We start from the raw sequence: 19,217 nt of genomic DNA, 5'->3' as shown, positions 1-19,217 counted from the left end.
TTTTTCACAAACGAAGTTCCCAACGCAATTTTGTTATTTTTGATCTTCGTCTTATTTTGAGCCATAGAATCTGTCTAACCACATTTGTATCATGAATGACGGACCACCCTCTATGTAACACAATACTATCCATATCTGCCGCTATGTTTGGTTGTTGTCCATGTTTATTCTTTAATCATTCATATTCATTCGTATTGTTCGTTAGGATACGTTTTTGTTTATTTATTACAATGACATATTTAAACACAAACATTTTAAATATAATATTCTTACAATATTCACGATTTTACTTTTATTTTACGAGATAAAAGTTACATTTATCGTTACACTTTTGTCATAGCATTATAAATTATTATGAAAATACATAAATGTTTTCTTTCTTTTTTATAAAGTAATATAATTTATTTACAACATATAAAAATTCTTCTTTTGCTACACCTGATATTAATTAAAAAGTACTATTTCTTGTGATGAATTACTATTAAGTGTGTTTTTTATAAATTTAATTTTTATGCCAATGTTATAAGAAATATTTGGTGACTTTGATCAGGTTACTATTAACATTCATTATTTTACGTTTTTTATTTTTTTTATATGTCCCTGTACAAAGCAAAATATTAGAGGAAACTTCCCAAAAATATTTATTTCTAAGGTTTTTCAATAGTACAAAAATATTTAATATAATTTATGAAAGATATTTCCCATTACTATTTCCCATTATTTGTTTTTAAAAACTAAACTTATGTTTAAATATACATATGGTAAAAGAACCAAATTTTTATTAATATAATCATAAAAGCATCACACATAAAAATAGTAAATTCGAAATAATATTTAAATGCTTAAATGCAAACATATTTCATTAATATATAACATTTAAATTAATTTTGCTTACAATATTCAAATTGTTTCTACCTCGCCAACAACAAGCAATAGCTTCAATTTCAAATTTTGCACCCTACAGCAATATTTTACGTTTAACGTTGGCGGTTAGATTTTGAATTACATGTGTATATTCATACGTGTGTTACTTCTCACCATTGGTAACTTTCCAACTTGGAATGTAGATCCAGCTGGATAGTTCTCCTTAAAAACTAAAGGAAAAGAAATGGCGCGTAGACATGTACACAAATATAACATACACTTATATAAATAAAACCATAAATTAAATCTTACATTCTTTGTAGACTTCATTTACATCACTAAACTCATTAATATCTTGTAAGAAAATTGTTACTTCAACGACTGTAAATAGATATAAAGAGTAAATATTATTAATGTTTAATAAAATGAATTATTAATATTATTAATCACTGCTGATAATGTTTATCATATCATATTTCTCGATCGTTTCAGAATTGAAAAATATAAATTAACAAATTAGAAAATAAAAAAAATTTTAAATAAATGAAACCTTTATCATAATTAGATCCAGCTTCTTTTAAGACATGTCAAATCTAAAGTAAAGATAAATTTTATATGAATGAAAATAAATAGTAACATTATGTTTAAAAATCACTTTTAGTACAGTACTTGCAAACAAATTATTCTGACTATATAACATATTTGTTACATACTATAATTAGTATATCTAACATTGATTAAATGCAATAACAGTATGTTATATGGATGTGTGATATATATTCATTGTGTACAAGGTATATGATACATTAAAACATTTTTAATTTATTTATTTCATTAAAAGAAGGGAACATACATAAAAATACAACACCTTCATATTAAAAATGTTTTATTTTTTACTCCTTATGATAAATCTGAAACAATGGGAACGTAAAATTTTTATAATTAAAATACTACATATGTATGATATATTAAATGATGACTTTTTATTGAGGTTTTCTCCTCAGTAGCAATATTCCCGATAGTCTGTAACAACGTTATAAATTGTTACGGCTATCAGGTGGATGGGATGCTAACCCCTACCCAGAGCTCGAAGCAAATACTTTACGTAACAATATAAATATCATTTATTTATTTAGTTATCCATCATTTTAGTTGTGTAATAAACTCTAATATTTGATAAAATGAGACATTGTGCTGAAAATATTGGCAAGGAGCTCTAAACTTACCATATTATTCATCTGGGACTTGGAGCTTTCCACCATTAATTTCTTCGATAAGCTCTCGTGGTGGCCTAAATTCAACGGTACATCCAACTGATTGGCATGTACCTAGAATTTCTTTTACAGTACCACTAAGGTACTTCGCCATGGACCTCGGTCTCATTGACCGAGCAATGGAAACAATGTCGTCAAACGACAGATTTCCATTGTGCTTTATATTTTTTATTTTCTTTCGGTCCCTAGGTGGCTCCTTTAAAGCCTTAATAATTAAGGCTGCAGCTGATGGAACCACTGCGATCGTAGCTTGCCTATTTTGAATTGTTAACTGGACGGTGATTTTTAAACCCTTCCAGTCACTGGTAGCTTTGGCGATATCATCGCCAACTTTCTTGGGAGACTATAAATATAAAGCAATATTTAAGCACTATATAAATGTTTTTTATTTATCAATAGAATGCAAAATAGAATCAAACAATGAAAGAGGAAGATCAATATTTACGATTATAAAATAGAATAGTTTCTCAAAAAGTTAGAAGAAATATTATTCATAAATAATTTAAATTTATAAAATAAAATCTTACTAAACCGAGTGGACCAATTTTTGGAGCCAGAGATGAAGTTGCTCCTACTTCACCTCCAACGCATCTTAGATAGACTATTGAAACAAATATGCACATGTGAGGAAATTTTACATTCTTGTAGTACATATTGAAATTAAATATTAAAAATATACCTATCTTGATTTCATTAGGGTCGAATTTAGGTGGCATTGTGATGATAACGTTAATACCAAAATGAGACACAATCGAATAAAAGAAATAGGAACAACACTCACACGTGGTAAATCTCGTTCGAAAAGAGTGAAAGAGGTTGTGAAATCGAGGTATGAAGAACCGCTGTAACATGAACTATATAACTCAACGTATGTCAAAAATATGTCTCCCCTATCTTCCCGTAGTTGGGACAAAGACTGTTTGTCTGTTTGAAGGACTTTAGTTAACTAAACCTTAAGATTTATAACGGGTCCTCGAGCTAGCCGAACATGTACTGCGGAGACGCATCGACATCTGGCAATCATCTTACTCGAAGAATAGGGTCTGCGTGTGGCGAGCCACAGGACAGAAACCGTTGGAATGTTTACTGTCGCGTGTCGCCACGAATATTTCTTTTAAGGAGAGCTATAGAATTACTTCATACCTTTGCTAGGCAAAGCGTTCATCCCGTGACCGCGGCTACGTTCGGCGACTGACTGTCGCCTCGAGCCCAAGCTCATTATCACAATTCTCGAATAATTACAATCGGGTTGAATAACTACAATTGTTCAATTACAGCTATAGTAGACTCTAGGTTACAATGTTGCGGGATTATCCAAAATTCCAAAGGCTCCGGTGTTCTTTCATCTCCGACATATAATTAGTATATCTAACATTGATTAAATGCAATAACAGTATGTTATATGGATGTGTGATATATATTCATTGTGTACAAGGTATATGATACATTAAAACATTTTTAATTTATTTATTTCATTAAAAGAAGGGAACATACATAAAAATACAACACCTTCATATTAAAAATGTTTTATTTTTTACTCCTTATGATAAATCTGAAACAATGGGAACGTAAAATTTTTATAATTAAAATACTACATATGTATGATATATTAAATGATGACTTTTTATTAAGTTTTTGCCTTTGTTAGACAAAGCGTTCATCCCGTGACCGCGGCTACGTTCGGCGACTGACTGTCGCCCCGAGCCGAAGTTTATTATCACAAATCGCAAACAAGTACAATGATAGCAAATCGCTTAATTACAGCTGTAAACTTTAATTACAATTCTACGGATTCTCCGAAGTTCCAGGGAAGGTCTCCGGTGTCCTGTCATCTCCGACAAATAAAACAAGAAACATATCAAAACCAAGCCAACCAATAAACCAAGAACAGGAATGCTCAGTTACAAACGAAGTTGATATGGAAATCAATAAAGAAATAACCCAACAGGATGAAAGCTGGAAAGTGGCGAACTACATCAAAAAACGAAAAATAACAGGAAATCCAGATACAGAAAAGCAGCGATGGCTGCAAGAATTACCACTAAGAAACTCCATCAGCTCACTTACGGAAGAAACAGACGACGACCCAGCAACCAAAAACACAACTAAATCAACGCACATTACAAAACCAACACCAATATTTGTCGAGGTCCAGATAATGAACCCGCTTATTGATCGACTAAACGATATAGTTGGGAAGGAAAACTACATAATAAAACAAACAAAACTAGAACAAGTAAAAATATAAACAAACACCCCAGAAAGTTATAGGAAAGTGATAAAAGAATTAAAAGAAAAAAATGCTATATACCACACTTACCAGCTCAAAACGGAAAGGAGCTACAAAGTAGTTATAAGAGGACTACATACAAAAACTAACACAAAAAAACTAAGTGACGAATTAGCAAAAATTGGCCACCAAACAAGTGCAATAAACAACATGACAAGATACGATACGAAGCAACTACTACCTTTATTCATAATAGAGCTGGAACCTAGCTCCAACAACAAGGAAATCTACGAAATTAAACGAATTCTAAATACGATAGTAACAGTGGAACCACCACGCCACAAAAAAGATATACCACAATGCATGCGGTGTCAACAATACGGACACACTAAAAATTATTGTAACAGAAGCCCGGAATGTGTTAAATGTGCTAAAAACCATCTAACAACACACTGTCCCTACATAGGGAAAATAAACGAAGTCAAATGTTACAACTGTAATGGAAACCATCCAGCCAGCTATAAAGGATGTGAAATCAAGAAACAACTACAACGTAAACTGTTTCCACCACTTCGCAATAGATCAGTCGATAACTACCAACCATAACAAAGTATAACGGATAATGAAGCAACATTGTAAGCACAAAATGAACAAAAAGCTATAAACAGTAACACAGATCCCAAGGAAACCGAAGTTACGCGCAAGTAACCCAAAACATTAGACAAGCAACGCCCACAAACAACCAGAATCAAAGCAACAACACCGAAGACGCTACAAAAATCAAAGAACTACTAAAACAATCCATCAAAAACACCGAAATGCTAACGAAAATGATAAGCGAACAAAACGTAGTTCTCAGACAGCAAACGGGACAAATCACAGTCATGCTACAACTACTTACAAACATGCTGAGCAAAAAATAAAAAATAAAATTGGACATGCTTAAAATAGCAGCCTGGAACTCTAACGGCTTACAACAAAGGGCCCCAGAAACTAAAACATTCCTGTACAACAATAATATCGACATACTACTCTTATCAAAAACACACTTCACTACAAAAAGTTACATAAAAATACCGTACTACACCATATATGATACCAAGCATCCCTCAGGAAAAGTACACGGAGGGCCCGCAGTAGTAATAAAAAACGACATTAAACATCACTTACACAGCCAGGTTAGTAAGGAACATATACAAGCAACCACCGTTACTGTACAAATTAGCAGCAACCATTTACAGTTGTCAGCAGTATATGTACCGCCGCGACACAAAATTACATCACAAATGTGGGAAGAGTACTTTCAACACTTAGGTGACAAGTATATCGCAGCTGGAGACTACAACTCAAAGCACACACTATGGGGATCAAGAGTCACTACACCTCGAGGTAAAACTTTAGAAAACTACACTAGAAACAATAACCTCAATATATTATTCACGGGAAGATCGACATACTGGCCGACAGACCTGAGCAAAATACCTGACCTGCTTGACTTTGCAGTTACAAAGGGACTAAACGCAAATAAATTAAACATAGCACTCAGCCTTGAGCTTACCTCCGATCATACACCCATAATAATTACATACAGAAACAAACCAATACTTTACAGCAATTCAGAGACACTATGCAATAAAACCACCAAATGGCAAACATTTAAAAAAATAATTGAGAGCAAAATCAACTGCAACATCCCATTGAAAACACCTGAACACATCGATCAAGCAGTAACTACACTTACAGAAATTATTCAAGAAGCATCATGGGCAACCACCATATCTGAATCAACCAACAGAGAAACAAAAATAATTCCATTAGACATAGTTAGAAAAAACATAGAACAAAAGAAAAAAAAACACCTAAACAAACTTCCAAAGGAAATAAAAAACAAAATAAAAGAACACAACAACAACGAGTTCACAAAGTTCATTAAGTTACTATCTGCACACGAGAACTACAACTTCTCCCTATGGAAAGCCACAAAAAAATAAAGAAGACAATAAAACTGATAACACACAACTGATAACTATATAACAGATAACACATGGGCAAGAAGCAACGAAGAGCAAGCTGAAGAATTTTCCAACCACCTATGCAACACATTTACACCACATAATATCAACAACAGCAACCACAATGGTCATACGGACGAGGATGCGCTAACCATTAGTACATCAACTGACAAACACTACACCATACCCAAAACAACAGCACAAGAAATTAGAAACATAATCGAGGAAACAAAATATAATAAAGCACCAGGAATCGACCTAATCAATGGAAAAATCTTGAAAAACCTTCCGCCAAAAGCGATAAGACAAATCACAATAATAGTTAATGCAATACTAAGATTTCAATACTTTCCTAAAATTTGGAAACTGGCACAGATCATAATGTTACCTAGATTAGGCAAAGACCCACATCAAACTACATCATAGATCAATATCATTACTTCCTGTGTTCTCTAAAATACTAGAGAAAGTAATTTACGACCGCATAAAACCAATAATAGAGAAGGAAAAATTAATACCGGATCACAAATTCGGATTCGGAAACAAACACTCCACAATAGAACAAATGCACAGACTCGTCAATGAAATCTTACAGGCGCTGGAAACAAAACAATATTGCACGGCACTCTTTATGGACATCGAAAAAGCATTTGACAAAATAAACCACAATAGCCTACTTCAATCAATCAGAAAACAGTCCCCGGAGCAGATATACCATCTAATTAAATCTTACTTAAGCAGCAGAACCTTCGTAGTAAAAATCAAAGACACATACTCCGAAGTTAAAGACATCAAGGCAGGGGTTCCGCAAGGAAGCGTCTTAGGACCAATATTATACACACTATACACAGCCAACATACCAACAACTACCAATAGCAAAATACTGACATTCGCGGACGACACAGCGGTACTAATCAGGCACACTAACCCTGTAACAGCAGTCACATTACTACAAGAACATATTACAAAAATAGAAAAGTGGCTACAAGTTAAACAAATTAAAGCAAACCCCAGTAAATGCAACCATATTACATTCACACTGCGAAAACAGATACCACCAAACATCTTTCTTAACGGCACGCACATATTACAAACAAGGCAAGTCAAATACCTAGGACTCCACATAGATACACAACTCACATGGAAACAGCATACTAAATCAATAATAGACAAAATACAGACAACAAGGAGACAAATGCATTGGCTAACAAGTTGAAAATCCAAACTCAGTATAGAAAATAAATTAAAAATATAGAAAATGATCATAAAACCAATCTGGACGTACGAAATACCACTATGGGGAACAGCAGCAATGAGCCATATAACCAAAATAGAGACAATGCAAGCTAAAATTCTTAGAACAATAGTAAACGCCCCATGGTACGTTAGAAACGAGGGCATTCGGAAAGACCTGAGAATACCAACGGTCAAAGAGGTGATTAGCAGATGTGCAAGAAGGTACAGAGAAAGAATAGCAACTGACCCGAACCGGCTGGCAGCGAAAACGATCAACACATCAAGCATAGAAAGAAGACTAAAAAGGAAACACCCAACAGATCTCACAAAGGATATAGCCTAACAAACAGTACCACTAAGGTATTTTGAAAGAGACTTCGGTCTCATTGACCGAGCAATGGAAACAATATCATCAAATAATAGATTTCCATTGTGTTTTATATTTTTTATTTTTTCTCGGTCCCTAGGTGTTTCCTTCAAAGTCTTAATAATTAAGGCTGCAGCAGATGGAACCACCGCAAAAATAGCACCTATATAATTCAATAAATATACATCGGGAGGAAATGCAAATCCGAACAAACGTTTTCCTATTTTTTGTAGCCGCTACGTGATGAATCAATCCCGACAGGTAAATCTGTCAAACCTTTGCTTTCGGCTGTGTAATTCAACCCTTACGAATTAACGACATAATCACCGCGAATTAGCGGCACGCAATTGCAAAGTTTTTCTTCCGTGTATGCACTTGAAACGATGGTTGGTGGTGTCCGTAACGCCGGCCAATATATCGGTCAAGGTAAAGTATCGGTAAGAACGTTAATTTACAGATCGATCGTACTTCGGCGTCTTTACGTTACTATAAACGAGAGAAACATGCAACAAGACGATGGGCCGATAGTAACACGTTGCTTCCAGTTTCGTTGGTCGTTTGAGCCTTGCAGAACTGTGTCACGCGTTGCACTACTCTCGATGTTCCTCTTCGTTCGATTCTTCGAAGCTTCAACGCGTAAAACGCAGTATTCTCTTTGCTGTGGTAAATCGGAGACTTCTCGTCAGCAATATAGCATGTGTGGCAGGCGTCAAACTTTTTCAAGGGAAAGCAATTACTTCTCTGTGACTTAAAATCAATTTCGAGATATTATTTCAAAATTTCAATCTCGAGATTTCGAGATAGCAATGTTAACTACTGTTAAATAAAACATTAAAAGAAGCAATGGATACTACGAACGAAATGTTATGATTATATTTGTCGGGTTTACATTAGAATTAGGGTTAGGGGCGTGAAACGAATCTTCGCTTGGATTACTCGTTGTCGTTATGCCATAGAGAAGACATTGACTAGTGCAAATACGATTATCATAGAACCGGACAAGTAACCGTGGTAATTAGATACTCGAGAAACTAATGGCAATGATCTTAGGTTCAATAACGAATCCGCGGTCGACGGGATGATAGATGAACGTGCTCACAAAATCTAAGTCGGACGCGTAATATTCACTGGTCGTAAGGAGTTACTCTTTTCATCGATGAGATCGCGAGAGAGAATGACTTTCCCGTCCCGATGATGCCACAGAGGAAAACTATAATGGGGTGTGTCTAAGGACACGAGATCATCGGATTCGTCGGGGATAGCCTTCGTTCAGAAGGCGAGGGAAGTTGGAGTTGTTGCTAAATGGTCAATTTCTATATCGGTGGTTAGAAAAAGATGCTAGCCGCCCTCGAGGGAAAGTTGCTAGTGAGAGACGCCGCTCGATGAAAAATAGGTCTCCCCTATTTTCCCGTAGTTGGGACAAAGACTGTTTGTCTGTTTGAAGGACTTTAGTTAGCTAAATCTTAAGATTTATAACGGGCCCTCAGGCTAGCTGAACATGTACTGCGGAGACGCATCGACATCTAGCAATCATCTTACTCGAAGAATAGGCGTGTGGCGAGCTACGGGACAGAGACCGTTGGAATGTTTATTGTCGCGTACCGCCACATATATTTATTTTAAGGAAAACTACGGAATTACTCTATACCTTTGTTAGACAAAGCGTTCATCCCGTGACCGCGGCTACGTTCGACGACTAGCTGTTGTCTGGAGCCCAAGCTCATTATCACAACTCTCCAACAATTAAAATCGGATTGAATAACTACAATTGTTTAATTTGGTCTATGATAGAATCCAGATTACGGAGTTAAGGGGTTTTCCCGGAGTTCCAAAGGGAAGGCTCCGATGTCTTTTCATCTCCGATATATATTTTGTCACACAACGTGATTCTTTAAATTTGTCTACATGTTAATTATTTTTAATACTATAGTGTCATATTATATTTATTTAAATTAGTAGGTTTAATTTGGAATGTACATATATGTAATATCGTGATGTAATATGTTTACAAAGAGTGGACAATAGAGATGTTAATCAGACAGAAAAAGACGATTGTTGCTTAACTTGAACCATTCACACCAAACGTACAGAAAACAGCGCAATCCACACTCTCTAGGCAACGCCACTCGCAACCTCCGTCTCCGCTCGACTCGCACACGGCTCCTCGACTCGCACTCTGTTTCTCGACTCGCGCTCTGCTCCTCGACTCGCACTCTCTGCTTTTCGACTCACACTCTGTTTCTCGACTAACTCTCTGGCCGTTGTCGCATTCTGTGGCCCTTTTCCTAGGCCCACCGCACACGTGTTCCGCAGACGCTCGTGGCCAGGGTCACGTAGGTCTTTTCCACGAAACTATGCACTTGAAAAGACCGATGACACATTGATGGGCCCGACGGCGCCTCGGCTCTCGCGACACTGTTCATAGTTCGTCCGATATTTCCCAGGCCTTTCGTCCACGATACTACATTCGGCCATCCTGCAATAACATCTGCCCTCAGATGTTGCCTTCTATCTCGCTGTCATCAGATGCGTCACTTTCGGCATTTAGGACCCAAGGTTTCATAAAATCGAGGTGTGTGCGGGTCCTTCCTTCGGTACTGCTTCACACGCTTTCTTCTTTTCTTGTAATTTCGCAGGTTCCCCTCTAGCTTACCTATGTTTCGCTCGGTTAGGCTACAGTCAAGGCAGTTGGATACCACGTGTTCGACCTTTTCGCGTAACCCCTTGAACCAGAAGTCCTTCTTGACCCTAGCTTCTGTTTTTTTAACCTCGAAATGCCCACGCTCGTGCGCTTGCCTGACTACCTGAGCCCTTCATCGCCTTCGATACTACTATTAGCACATCGTCCTCACACTCCTTATACAAAATATTGTTTCTTACTACCTGCCCATCGGCCTGACTGCACGTTGCGGCGTCCAAAATCCTACGGACTTCAGTGTCCTTGTTCTGTGCTCTTCTCAACCGTGCAATCAGCCCGTCTTCACTCTCCGTTACATACATAGTGCTCGGCAGGGGGTTCCTACTCGGAGCATCTACATGCTGCATACTTTTCCCCGGCCGATGACACACCTGATACTTAAACTCGCCTAGTAACAAGGCCCATCTAGCCACACGCACACACAAATCTTTCTTTCTAATTACACCTATCGGACTCGCATACTCCGAGTCTGACGATTTGATGACACCCTCGTTTGTCCACGCTTCCATCAAATCATCTTCTTCCTTTCTTTCCGACGGCGCCAGTCTTCGCGGTCTTCGCGGTCTTCGCGCTACCGGCTTGTCGCTTTCCAAAACTACTTTTGCGGCTATTCCGACGTCTCGCTTCTTCTCCGGCCTATACCCCCTAACGATATCTCGAATCGCTTCACGATAATGCGGTTCCCGTACGTGTGTTAGGTCTGTTTCGTCGGTCTGTTCTACTACGTTAATTCTAAACACATCCGACACGTCTTTGTTAGTCTGTTCGTCAAGCCGCAAGAAAGTCACTTCGCCTCGTTTAACCCGTAACTCTACCTGATCCAGAAAATCAGTGCCTAACAACAGGCCGTGCTTCGTCAATATTTTGTTTGATACAACGTGCAAAGTGATTGGCAGTTTACACCCATCAACCGTCATTACCTTAGTGAATTCACCCCAGGTCTCATTGCCAGCGGAACCAAAACCGTCGAACTTAAACTTGCATTTACCTAGCGGTGATGACCCTAACCTCGCATACTCGTCTGATCGAATGAACGTGAGATCACTACCCGTATCCACTAGTGCCACAAACCTACAATCATCTATCGCCACTTCCTTCACATACTTCCCCTTTTCGGATCTTGACACTACGCAAGTCTCTTTCGGTCGTGCCGTACACCTCGCTGCAATATGTCCAAATCCGCTGCACTTGAAACACCTAACACCTTCTCCCCTCTCCGGACACTTAACACTTAGATGATCCTCACTACCGCAAATGAAGCACCTTCTTTTCTTCATTGCATCTACAGATTGACTGGGCTTCCCGTTCTTCTGGGTTTTAGCCGGCTTCACAATCGACTTTGCTCTGCTACTCTTCTGCTCTTCGTACATCACTAACCTCTTCCTCAACTCTTTGATTGACGTAGCGCCGTACAATACAGCCTTATTGTTCTCGTCGTCTATTATTCCACCTTTTCTTCCTCCTCCATGTCCACATGGCTGGCTATTTCGAGCATGCGGTACATGTAAGCCAAACATGCTTCATCACTCTCCTTTTTTGTTTCTTCAAGTTTCTGATGTACTTGCCTACTGTTGACTTTCCTCGAAAATTATTTCACTAGCCTCCTCTTCAACTCATGCCAAGTCCTGGCATGACACTCGAAGCTCGCAAATATTTTCGCTGATCCCTTCAGCAGCTTCCTCGCGTAGACTGCCTTCTGCCCATCCGACCACATGCACGTATCAGCGACTTCCTCGAACGACTCGAACCATCGTTCGACATTTTCACCTTTGTCGCCACTAAACGACTCTAATGCATCTTCGACGTCTCTAAAACTCAGTGTCGAATCAACGCATGCCCTTCGACAATATTCATCACGGTCCTGATACACCCTTCGCGTACCTCTCTTGTATCCTCTGGCGTTTTTTCTGTCATCTTCATCCTCACTTTCGTCGTCGCTTTCTTCTTCCGACGATATGTCATTACCATCCATGGCCGCTCGTAGCCGTGCGCGTAATTCTACTTTTCTTCCCGTCGTTTTTAAACCCAAAGTAGCGAGGCGCTCCTTCAACTCCTTCGTATTCATTTTCTCAACATCCTCACCTTCGTTACAATCACGCTCAGCTCTCTGTACATTTTCTAAATCTCGTTGACCGGTTAGCTCTTCACCGCCCGTCGATCCCTTACGATACGATTGTCCAGCCCTACACGCCCGATTCAGCCTTGCAATCAGCACTGACCTCGCACCCGATATAGGGAGGTTCATTCGCGCGAGTTTATTCCTCAGCTCTTCCAGCGTCGAACCCTCTTCACACGACAATCGTTCGTCCCCGACGTTTGCCATTTTTCACACTACACAAACTTAAACAGTCAACGATATCGTCTTTTACCGCACCGCGTACCGGTAAATTCACAACTAGCTCGAATAGCTCTGTTAAACCGTTTCGTTTTCTGTCTTGTCCAATCCCGGACGAGCCCCCAAAAATATGTAATATCGTGATGTAATATGTTTACAAAGAGTGGACAATAGAGATGTTAATCAGACAGAAAAAGACGATTGTTGCTTAACTTGAACTATTCACACCAAACGTACAGAAAACAGCGCAATCCACACTCTCTAGGCAACGCCACTCGCAACCTCCGTCTCCGCTCGACTCGCACTCGGCTCCTCGACTCGCACTCGGCTCCTCGACTCGCACTCGGCTCCTCGACTCGCACTCTGTTTCTCGACTCGCGCTCTGCTCCTCGACTCGCACTCTCTGCTTTTCGACTCACACTCTGTTTCTCGACTAACTCTCTGGCCGTTGTCGCATTCTGTTGTCCTTTTCCTAGGCCCACAGCACACGTGTTCCGCAGACGCTCGTGGCCAGGGTCACGTAGGTCTTTTCCACGAAACTATGCACTTGAAAAGACCGATGACACATTGATGGGCCCGACGGCGCCTCGGCTCTCGCGACACTGTTCATAGTTCGTCCGATATTTCCCAGGCCTTTCGTCCACGATACTACATATATGTTTCGTGGCGTAGGTTATGTTTCGCTGGATTTTATTGGTGTGTTAGCTAGTTGTAATATTGTATATTTTAATATTTAATTTAATAATGTAGAACACACATATATATATTTTTTTACGATGTAATTTTCCAATAGGATAAATCGACGAAATCTTCGCGATTTGCGAGCTATTTTGCTTGTTTCGACGCTTAAACGGTAGTGCATTACATATGAAGTGTACAATGGAGTTCAACGAGCGCTTAAAAGTCGAAATATCTCCAACGGGAAGGAAATGACGGCTAGATTTCATCAAAATCGACGAAATCTTCGCGACTTGCGAGCTATTTTGCTTGTTTCAAAGCTTAAACGGTAGCGCATTACATTTGCAGTATAATGTGGAGTTCAACGAGCGCTTAAACGTCGAAATGTCTCCAAAGGGAAGAAAATGACTGCTAGATTTCATCAAAATCGACGAAGTCATCGCGATTTGCGACCAGTTTCGTTTGTTTCGACGCTTAAACGGTAGTACTTTGCATTTACAGTGTAAAATGGAGTTCAACGAGCGCTTAAACGTCGAAATATCTCCAACGGGAAGGAAATGACACTTAGTTTTCATCAAAATCGACGAAATCTTCGCGATTTGCGAACTATTTTGCTTGTTCCGACGCTTAAACGGTAGTGCATTACATTTGCAGTGTATAGAGGAGTTCAACGAGCGCTTAAACGTCGAAATATCTCCAACGGGAAGGAAATTACACTTAGTTTTCATCAAAATCGACGAAATCTTCGCGATTTGCGAGCTATTTTGCTTGTTTCGTCGCATAACCGGTAGTGCATTACATTTGCAGTGTAAAATGGAGCTCAACGAGCGCTTAAAAGTCGAAATATCTCCAACAGGAAGGAAATGACGGCTAGATTTCATCAAAATCGACAAAATCTTCGCGATTTGCGACCTATTTTGCTTGTTTCGACGCTTAAACGGTAGTGCTTTGCATTTGCAGTGTAAAATGGCGTTCAACGAGCGCTTAAACGTCGAAATATGTCCAACGGGAAGGAAATGGCGGCTAGATTTCATCAAAATCGACGAAGTCATCGCGATATGTGACCAGTTTCGCGTGTTTCGACACTTAAACCGTATTACTTTGCATTTACAGTGTAAAATGGAGTTCAACGAGCGCTTAAACGTCGAAATATCTCCAACGGGAAGGAAATCACACTTAGTTTTCATCAAAATCGACGAAATCTTCGCGATTTGCGAGCTATTTTGCTAGTTTCGACTCTTAAACCGTAGTGCATTGCATTTGCAGTGTATAGAGGAGTTCAACGAGCGCTTAAACGTCGAAATATCTCCAACGGGATGGAAATAACACTTAGTTTTCATCAAAATCGACGAAATCTTCGCGATTTGCGAGCTATTTTGCTTGTTTCGTCTCTTAACCGGTAGTGCATTACATTTGCAGTATAAAATGGAGCTCAACGAGCGCTTAAACGTCGAAATATCTCCAACAGGAAGGAAATGACGGCTAGATTTCATCAAAATCGACGAAGTCTTCGCGATTTGCGACCTATTTTGCTTGTTTCGACGCTTAAACCGTAGTACTTTGCATTTACAGTGTAAAATGGAGTTCAACGAGCGCTTAAACGTCGAAATATCTCCAACGGGAAGGAAATGACGGCTAGATTTCATCAAAATCGACGAAATCTTCGCGATTTGCGAGCTATTTTGCTTGTTTCGTCGCTTAACCGGTAGTGCATTACATTTGCAGTGTAAAATGGAGCTCAACGAGCGCTTAAACGTCGAAATATCTCCAACAGGATGGAAATGACATCTAGATTTCATCAAAATCGTCGAAGTCTTCGCGATTTGCGACCTATTTTGCTTGTTTCGTCGCTTAACCGGTAGTGCATTACATTTGCAGTGTAAAATGGAGCTCAACGAGCGTTTAAACGTCGAAATATCTCCAACGGGAAGGAAATGACGGCTAGATTTCATCAAAATCGACGAAATCTTCGCGATTTGCGAGCTATTTTGCTTGTTTCGTCGCTTAACCGGTAGTGCATTACATTTGCAGTGTAAAATGGAGCTCAACGAGCGCTTAAACGTTGAAATATCTCCAACAGGATGGAAATGACATCTAGATATCATCAAAATCGACGAAGTCTTCGCGATTTGCGACCTATTTTGCTTCTTTCGACGCTTAAACGGTAGTGCTTTGTATTTGCAGTGTAAAATGGAGTTCAACGAGCGCTTAAACGTCGAAATTGCTCCAACGGGAAGGAAATGACGGCTAGATTTCATCAAAATCGACGAAATCTTCGCGATTTGCGAGCTATTTTGCTTGTTTCGACACTTAAACCGTAGTGCATTGCATTTGCAGTGCAAAATGGAGTTCAACGAGCACTTAAACGTCGAAATATCTCCATCGGGAAGGAAATTACACATAGTGTCCATCAAAATCGACGAAATCTTCGCGATTTGCGAGCTATTTTGTCTGTTTCGACTCTTAAACCGTAGTGCATTGCATTTGCAGTGTAAAATGGAGTTCAACGAGCACTTAAACGTCGAAATATCTCCATCGGGAAGGCAATTACACATAGTTTCCATCAAAATCGACGAAATCTTCGCGACTTGCGAGCTATTTTGCTTGTTTCGTCGCTTAAACGGTAGTGCATTACATTTGCATTGTAAAATGGAGCTCATCGAGCGCTTAAACGTCGAAATATCTCCAACAGGATGGAAATGACGGCTAGATTTCATCAAAATCGACGAAGTCTTCGGGATTTGCGAACTATTTTGCTTGTTTCGACGCTTAGACGGTAGTACTTTGCATTTACAGTGTAAAATGGAGTTCAACGAGCGCTTAAACGTCGAAATATCTCCAACGGGAAGGAAATGACACTTAGTTTTCATCAAAATCGAGGAAATCTTCGCGATTTGCGAGCTATTTTGCTTGTTTCGACTCTTAAAACGTAGTGCATTGCATTTGCAGTGTAAAATGGAGCTCAACGAGCACTTAAACGTCGAAATATCTCCATCGGGAAGGAAATTACACATAGTTTTCATCAAAATCGACGAAATCTTTGCGATATGCGAACTATTTTGCTTGTTTCGTCGCTTAACCGGTAGTGCATTACATTTGCAGTGTAAAATGGAGCTCAACGAACGCTTAAACGTCGAAATATGTCCAACAGGATGGAAATGACATCTAGATTTCATCAAAATCGACGAAGTCTTCGCGATTTGCGACCTATTTTGCTGGTTTCGACGCTTAAACGGTAGTGCTTTCCATTTGCAGTGTAAAATGGAGTTCAACGAGCGCTTAAACGTCGAAATATCTCCAACGGGAAGGAAATTACACTTAGATTTCATCAAAATCGACGAAATCTTCGCGATTTGCGAGCTATTTTGCTTGTTTCGTCGCTTAACCGGTAGTGCATTACATTTGCAGTGTAAAATGGAGCTCTACGAGCGCTTAAACGTCGAAATATCTTCAACTGGAAGGAAATGACGGCTAGATTTCATCAAAATCGACGAAATCTTCGCGATTTGCGTGCTATTTCGCACGTTTCAACGCTTAAACGGTAGTGCATTACATTTGCAGTGTAATGTAGAGTTCAACGAGCGCTTAAACGTCGAAATGTCTCCAACGGGAAGGAAATGACGGCTAGATTTCAACAAAATCGACGAAATCATCACGATTTGCGACCAGTTTCGCTTGTTTCGACGCTTAAACCGTAGTACTTTGCATTTACAGTGTAAAATGGAGTTCAACGAGCGCTTAAACGTCGAAATATCTCCAACGGGAAGGAAATGACGGCTAGATTTCACCAAAATCGACGAAATCTTCGCGATTTGCGAGCTATTTTGCTTGTTTCGACGCTTAAACGGTAGTGCTTTGCATTTGCAGTGTAAAATGGCGTTCAACGAGCGCTTAAACGTCGAAATATGTCCAACGGGAAGGAAATGACGGCTAGATTTCATCAAAATCGACGAAGTCATCGCGATATGTGACCAGTTTCGCTTGTTTCGACTCTTAAACCGTAGTGCATTGCATTTGCAGTGTAAAATGGAGTTCAACGAGCACTTAAACGTAGAAATATCTCCATCGGGAAGGTAATTACACATAGTTTTCATCAAAATCGACGAAATCTTCGCGATTTGCGAACTATTTTGCTTGTTCCGACGCTTAAACGGTAGTGCATTACATTTGCAGTGTATAGAGGAGTTCAACGAGCGCTTAAACGTCGAAATATCTCCAACAGGAAGGAAATGACGGCTAGATTTCATCAAAATCGACGAAGTCTTCGCGATTTGCGACCTATTTTGCTTGTTTCGACGCTTAAACCGTAGTACTTTGCATTTACAGTGTAAAATGGAGTTCAACGAGCGCTTAAACGTCGAAATATCTCCAACGGGAAGGAAATGACGGCTAGATTTCATCAAAATCGACGAAATCTTCGCGATTTGCGAGCTATTTTGCTTGTTTCGTCGCTTAACCGGTAGTGCATTACATTTGCAGTGTAAAATGGAGCTCAACGAGCTCTTAAACGTCGAAATATCTCCAACAGGATGGAAATGACATCTAGATTTCATCAAAATCGTCGAAGTCTTCGCGATTTGCGACCTATTTTGCTTGTTTCGTCGCTTAACCGGTAGTGCATTACATTTGCAGTGTAGAATGGAGCTCAACGAGCGCTTAAACGTCGAAATATCTCCAACGGGAAGGAAATGACGGCTAGATTTCATCAAAATCGACGAAATCTTCGCGATTTGCGAGCTATTTTGCTTGTTTCGTCGCTTAACCGGTAGTGCATTACATTTGCAGTGTAAAATGGAGCTCAACGAGCGCTTAAACGTTGAAATATCTCCAACGGGAATAAAATGACTCTTAGTTTTTATCAAAATCGACGAAATCTTCGCGATTTGCGAGCTATTTTGCTTGTTTCGACTCTTAAACGGTAGTGCATTACATTTGCAGTGTAAAGTGGAGTTCAACGAGCGCTTAAATGTCGAAATATCTCCAACGGTAAGGAAATGACATCTAGATTTCATCAAAATCGACGAAGTCTTCGCGATTTGCGACCTATTTTGCTTGTTTCGACGCTTAGACGGTAGTGCTTTGCATTTGCAGTGTAAAGTGGAGTTCAACGAGCGCTTAAACGTCGAAATATCTCCAACGGGAAGGCAATGACTCTTAGTTTTCATCAAAATCGACGTAATCTTCGCGATTTGCGAGCTACTTTGCTTGTTTCGACTCTTAAACGGTAGTGCATTACATTTGCAGTATAAGGTGGAGTTCAACGAGTGCTTGAACGTCGATGAAACTCCAACGGTAAGGAAATGACGGCTAGATTTCATCAAAATCGACGAAATCTTCGCGATTTGCTATCTATTTTGCTTGTATCGATTCTTAAACTGTAGAGCTTTGCATTTGCAGTGTGAAATGGAGTTCAACGAGCGCATAATAGTCGAAATATGACCAACGGGAAGGAAATGACACTTAGTTTTTGTCAAAATCGACGAAATCTTCGGGAATTGCGAGATATTTTGCTTGTTTCGACGC

The 19,217-nt window shown here is 39.4% G+C and overlaps 1 protein-coding gene and 1 pseudogene across 1 annotated transcript; both read right to left on the bottom strand.

The window, feature by feature from the left end:
* Positions 1-429: 429 nt before the first annotated feature.
* Positions 430-1,333, bottom strand: LOC143302793 (2-iminobutanoate/2-iminopropanoate deaminase-like; annotated as a pseudogene).
* Positions 1,334-1,733: 400 nt separating this feature from the next.
* Positions 1,734-2,979, bottom strand: LOC117161307 (large ribosomal subunit protein uL11-like). Its single transcript, XM_033342742.2, has 4 exons — positions 2,818-2,979; positions 2,666-2,739; positions 2,091-2,481; positions 1,734-1,775 (listed from the first exon to the last, which is right to left on the bottom strand). Exons 1-3 carry the CDS (start codon positions 2,852-2,854, stop codon positions 2,095-2,097), a joined length of 498 nt encoding a protein of 165 aa, XP_033198633.1. The 5' UTR covers positions 2,855-2,979; the 3' UTR covers positions 1,734-1,775; positions 2,091-2,094.
* Between the last annotated feature and the right edge of the window lie 16,238 nt (positions 2,980-19,217).

This window comes from Bombus vancouverensis, chromosome 6, assembly GCF_051014615.1.
Source record: "Bombus vancouverensis nearcticus chromosome 6, iyBomVanc1_principal, whole genome shotgun sequence".
Classification (NCBI taxonomy): Eukaryota; Metazoa; Arthropoda; class Insecta; order Hymenoptera; family Apidae; genus Bombus; species Bombus vancouverensis.
This window is presented reverse-complemented; position numbering and strand designations above follow the sequence as displayed.

Excerpts from the sequence above, each read along its gene's own strand:
- LOC117161307 (XM_033342742.2), bottom strand. The coding sequence starts at position 2,854 with ATGCCACCTAAATTCGACCCTAATGAAATCAAGATAG. Across the intron at positions 2,740-2,817 it reads CCCTAATGAAATCAAGATAG|TCTATCTAAGATGCGTTGGA; the intron begins GTATATTTTTAA and ends TTGTTTCAATAG. Across the intron at positions 2,482-2,665 it reads AAATTGGTCCACTCGGTTTA|TCTCCCAAGAAAGTTGGCGA; the intron begins GTAAGATTTTAT and ends TTATATTTATAG.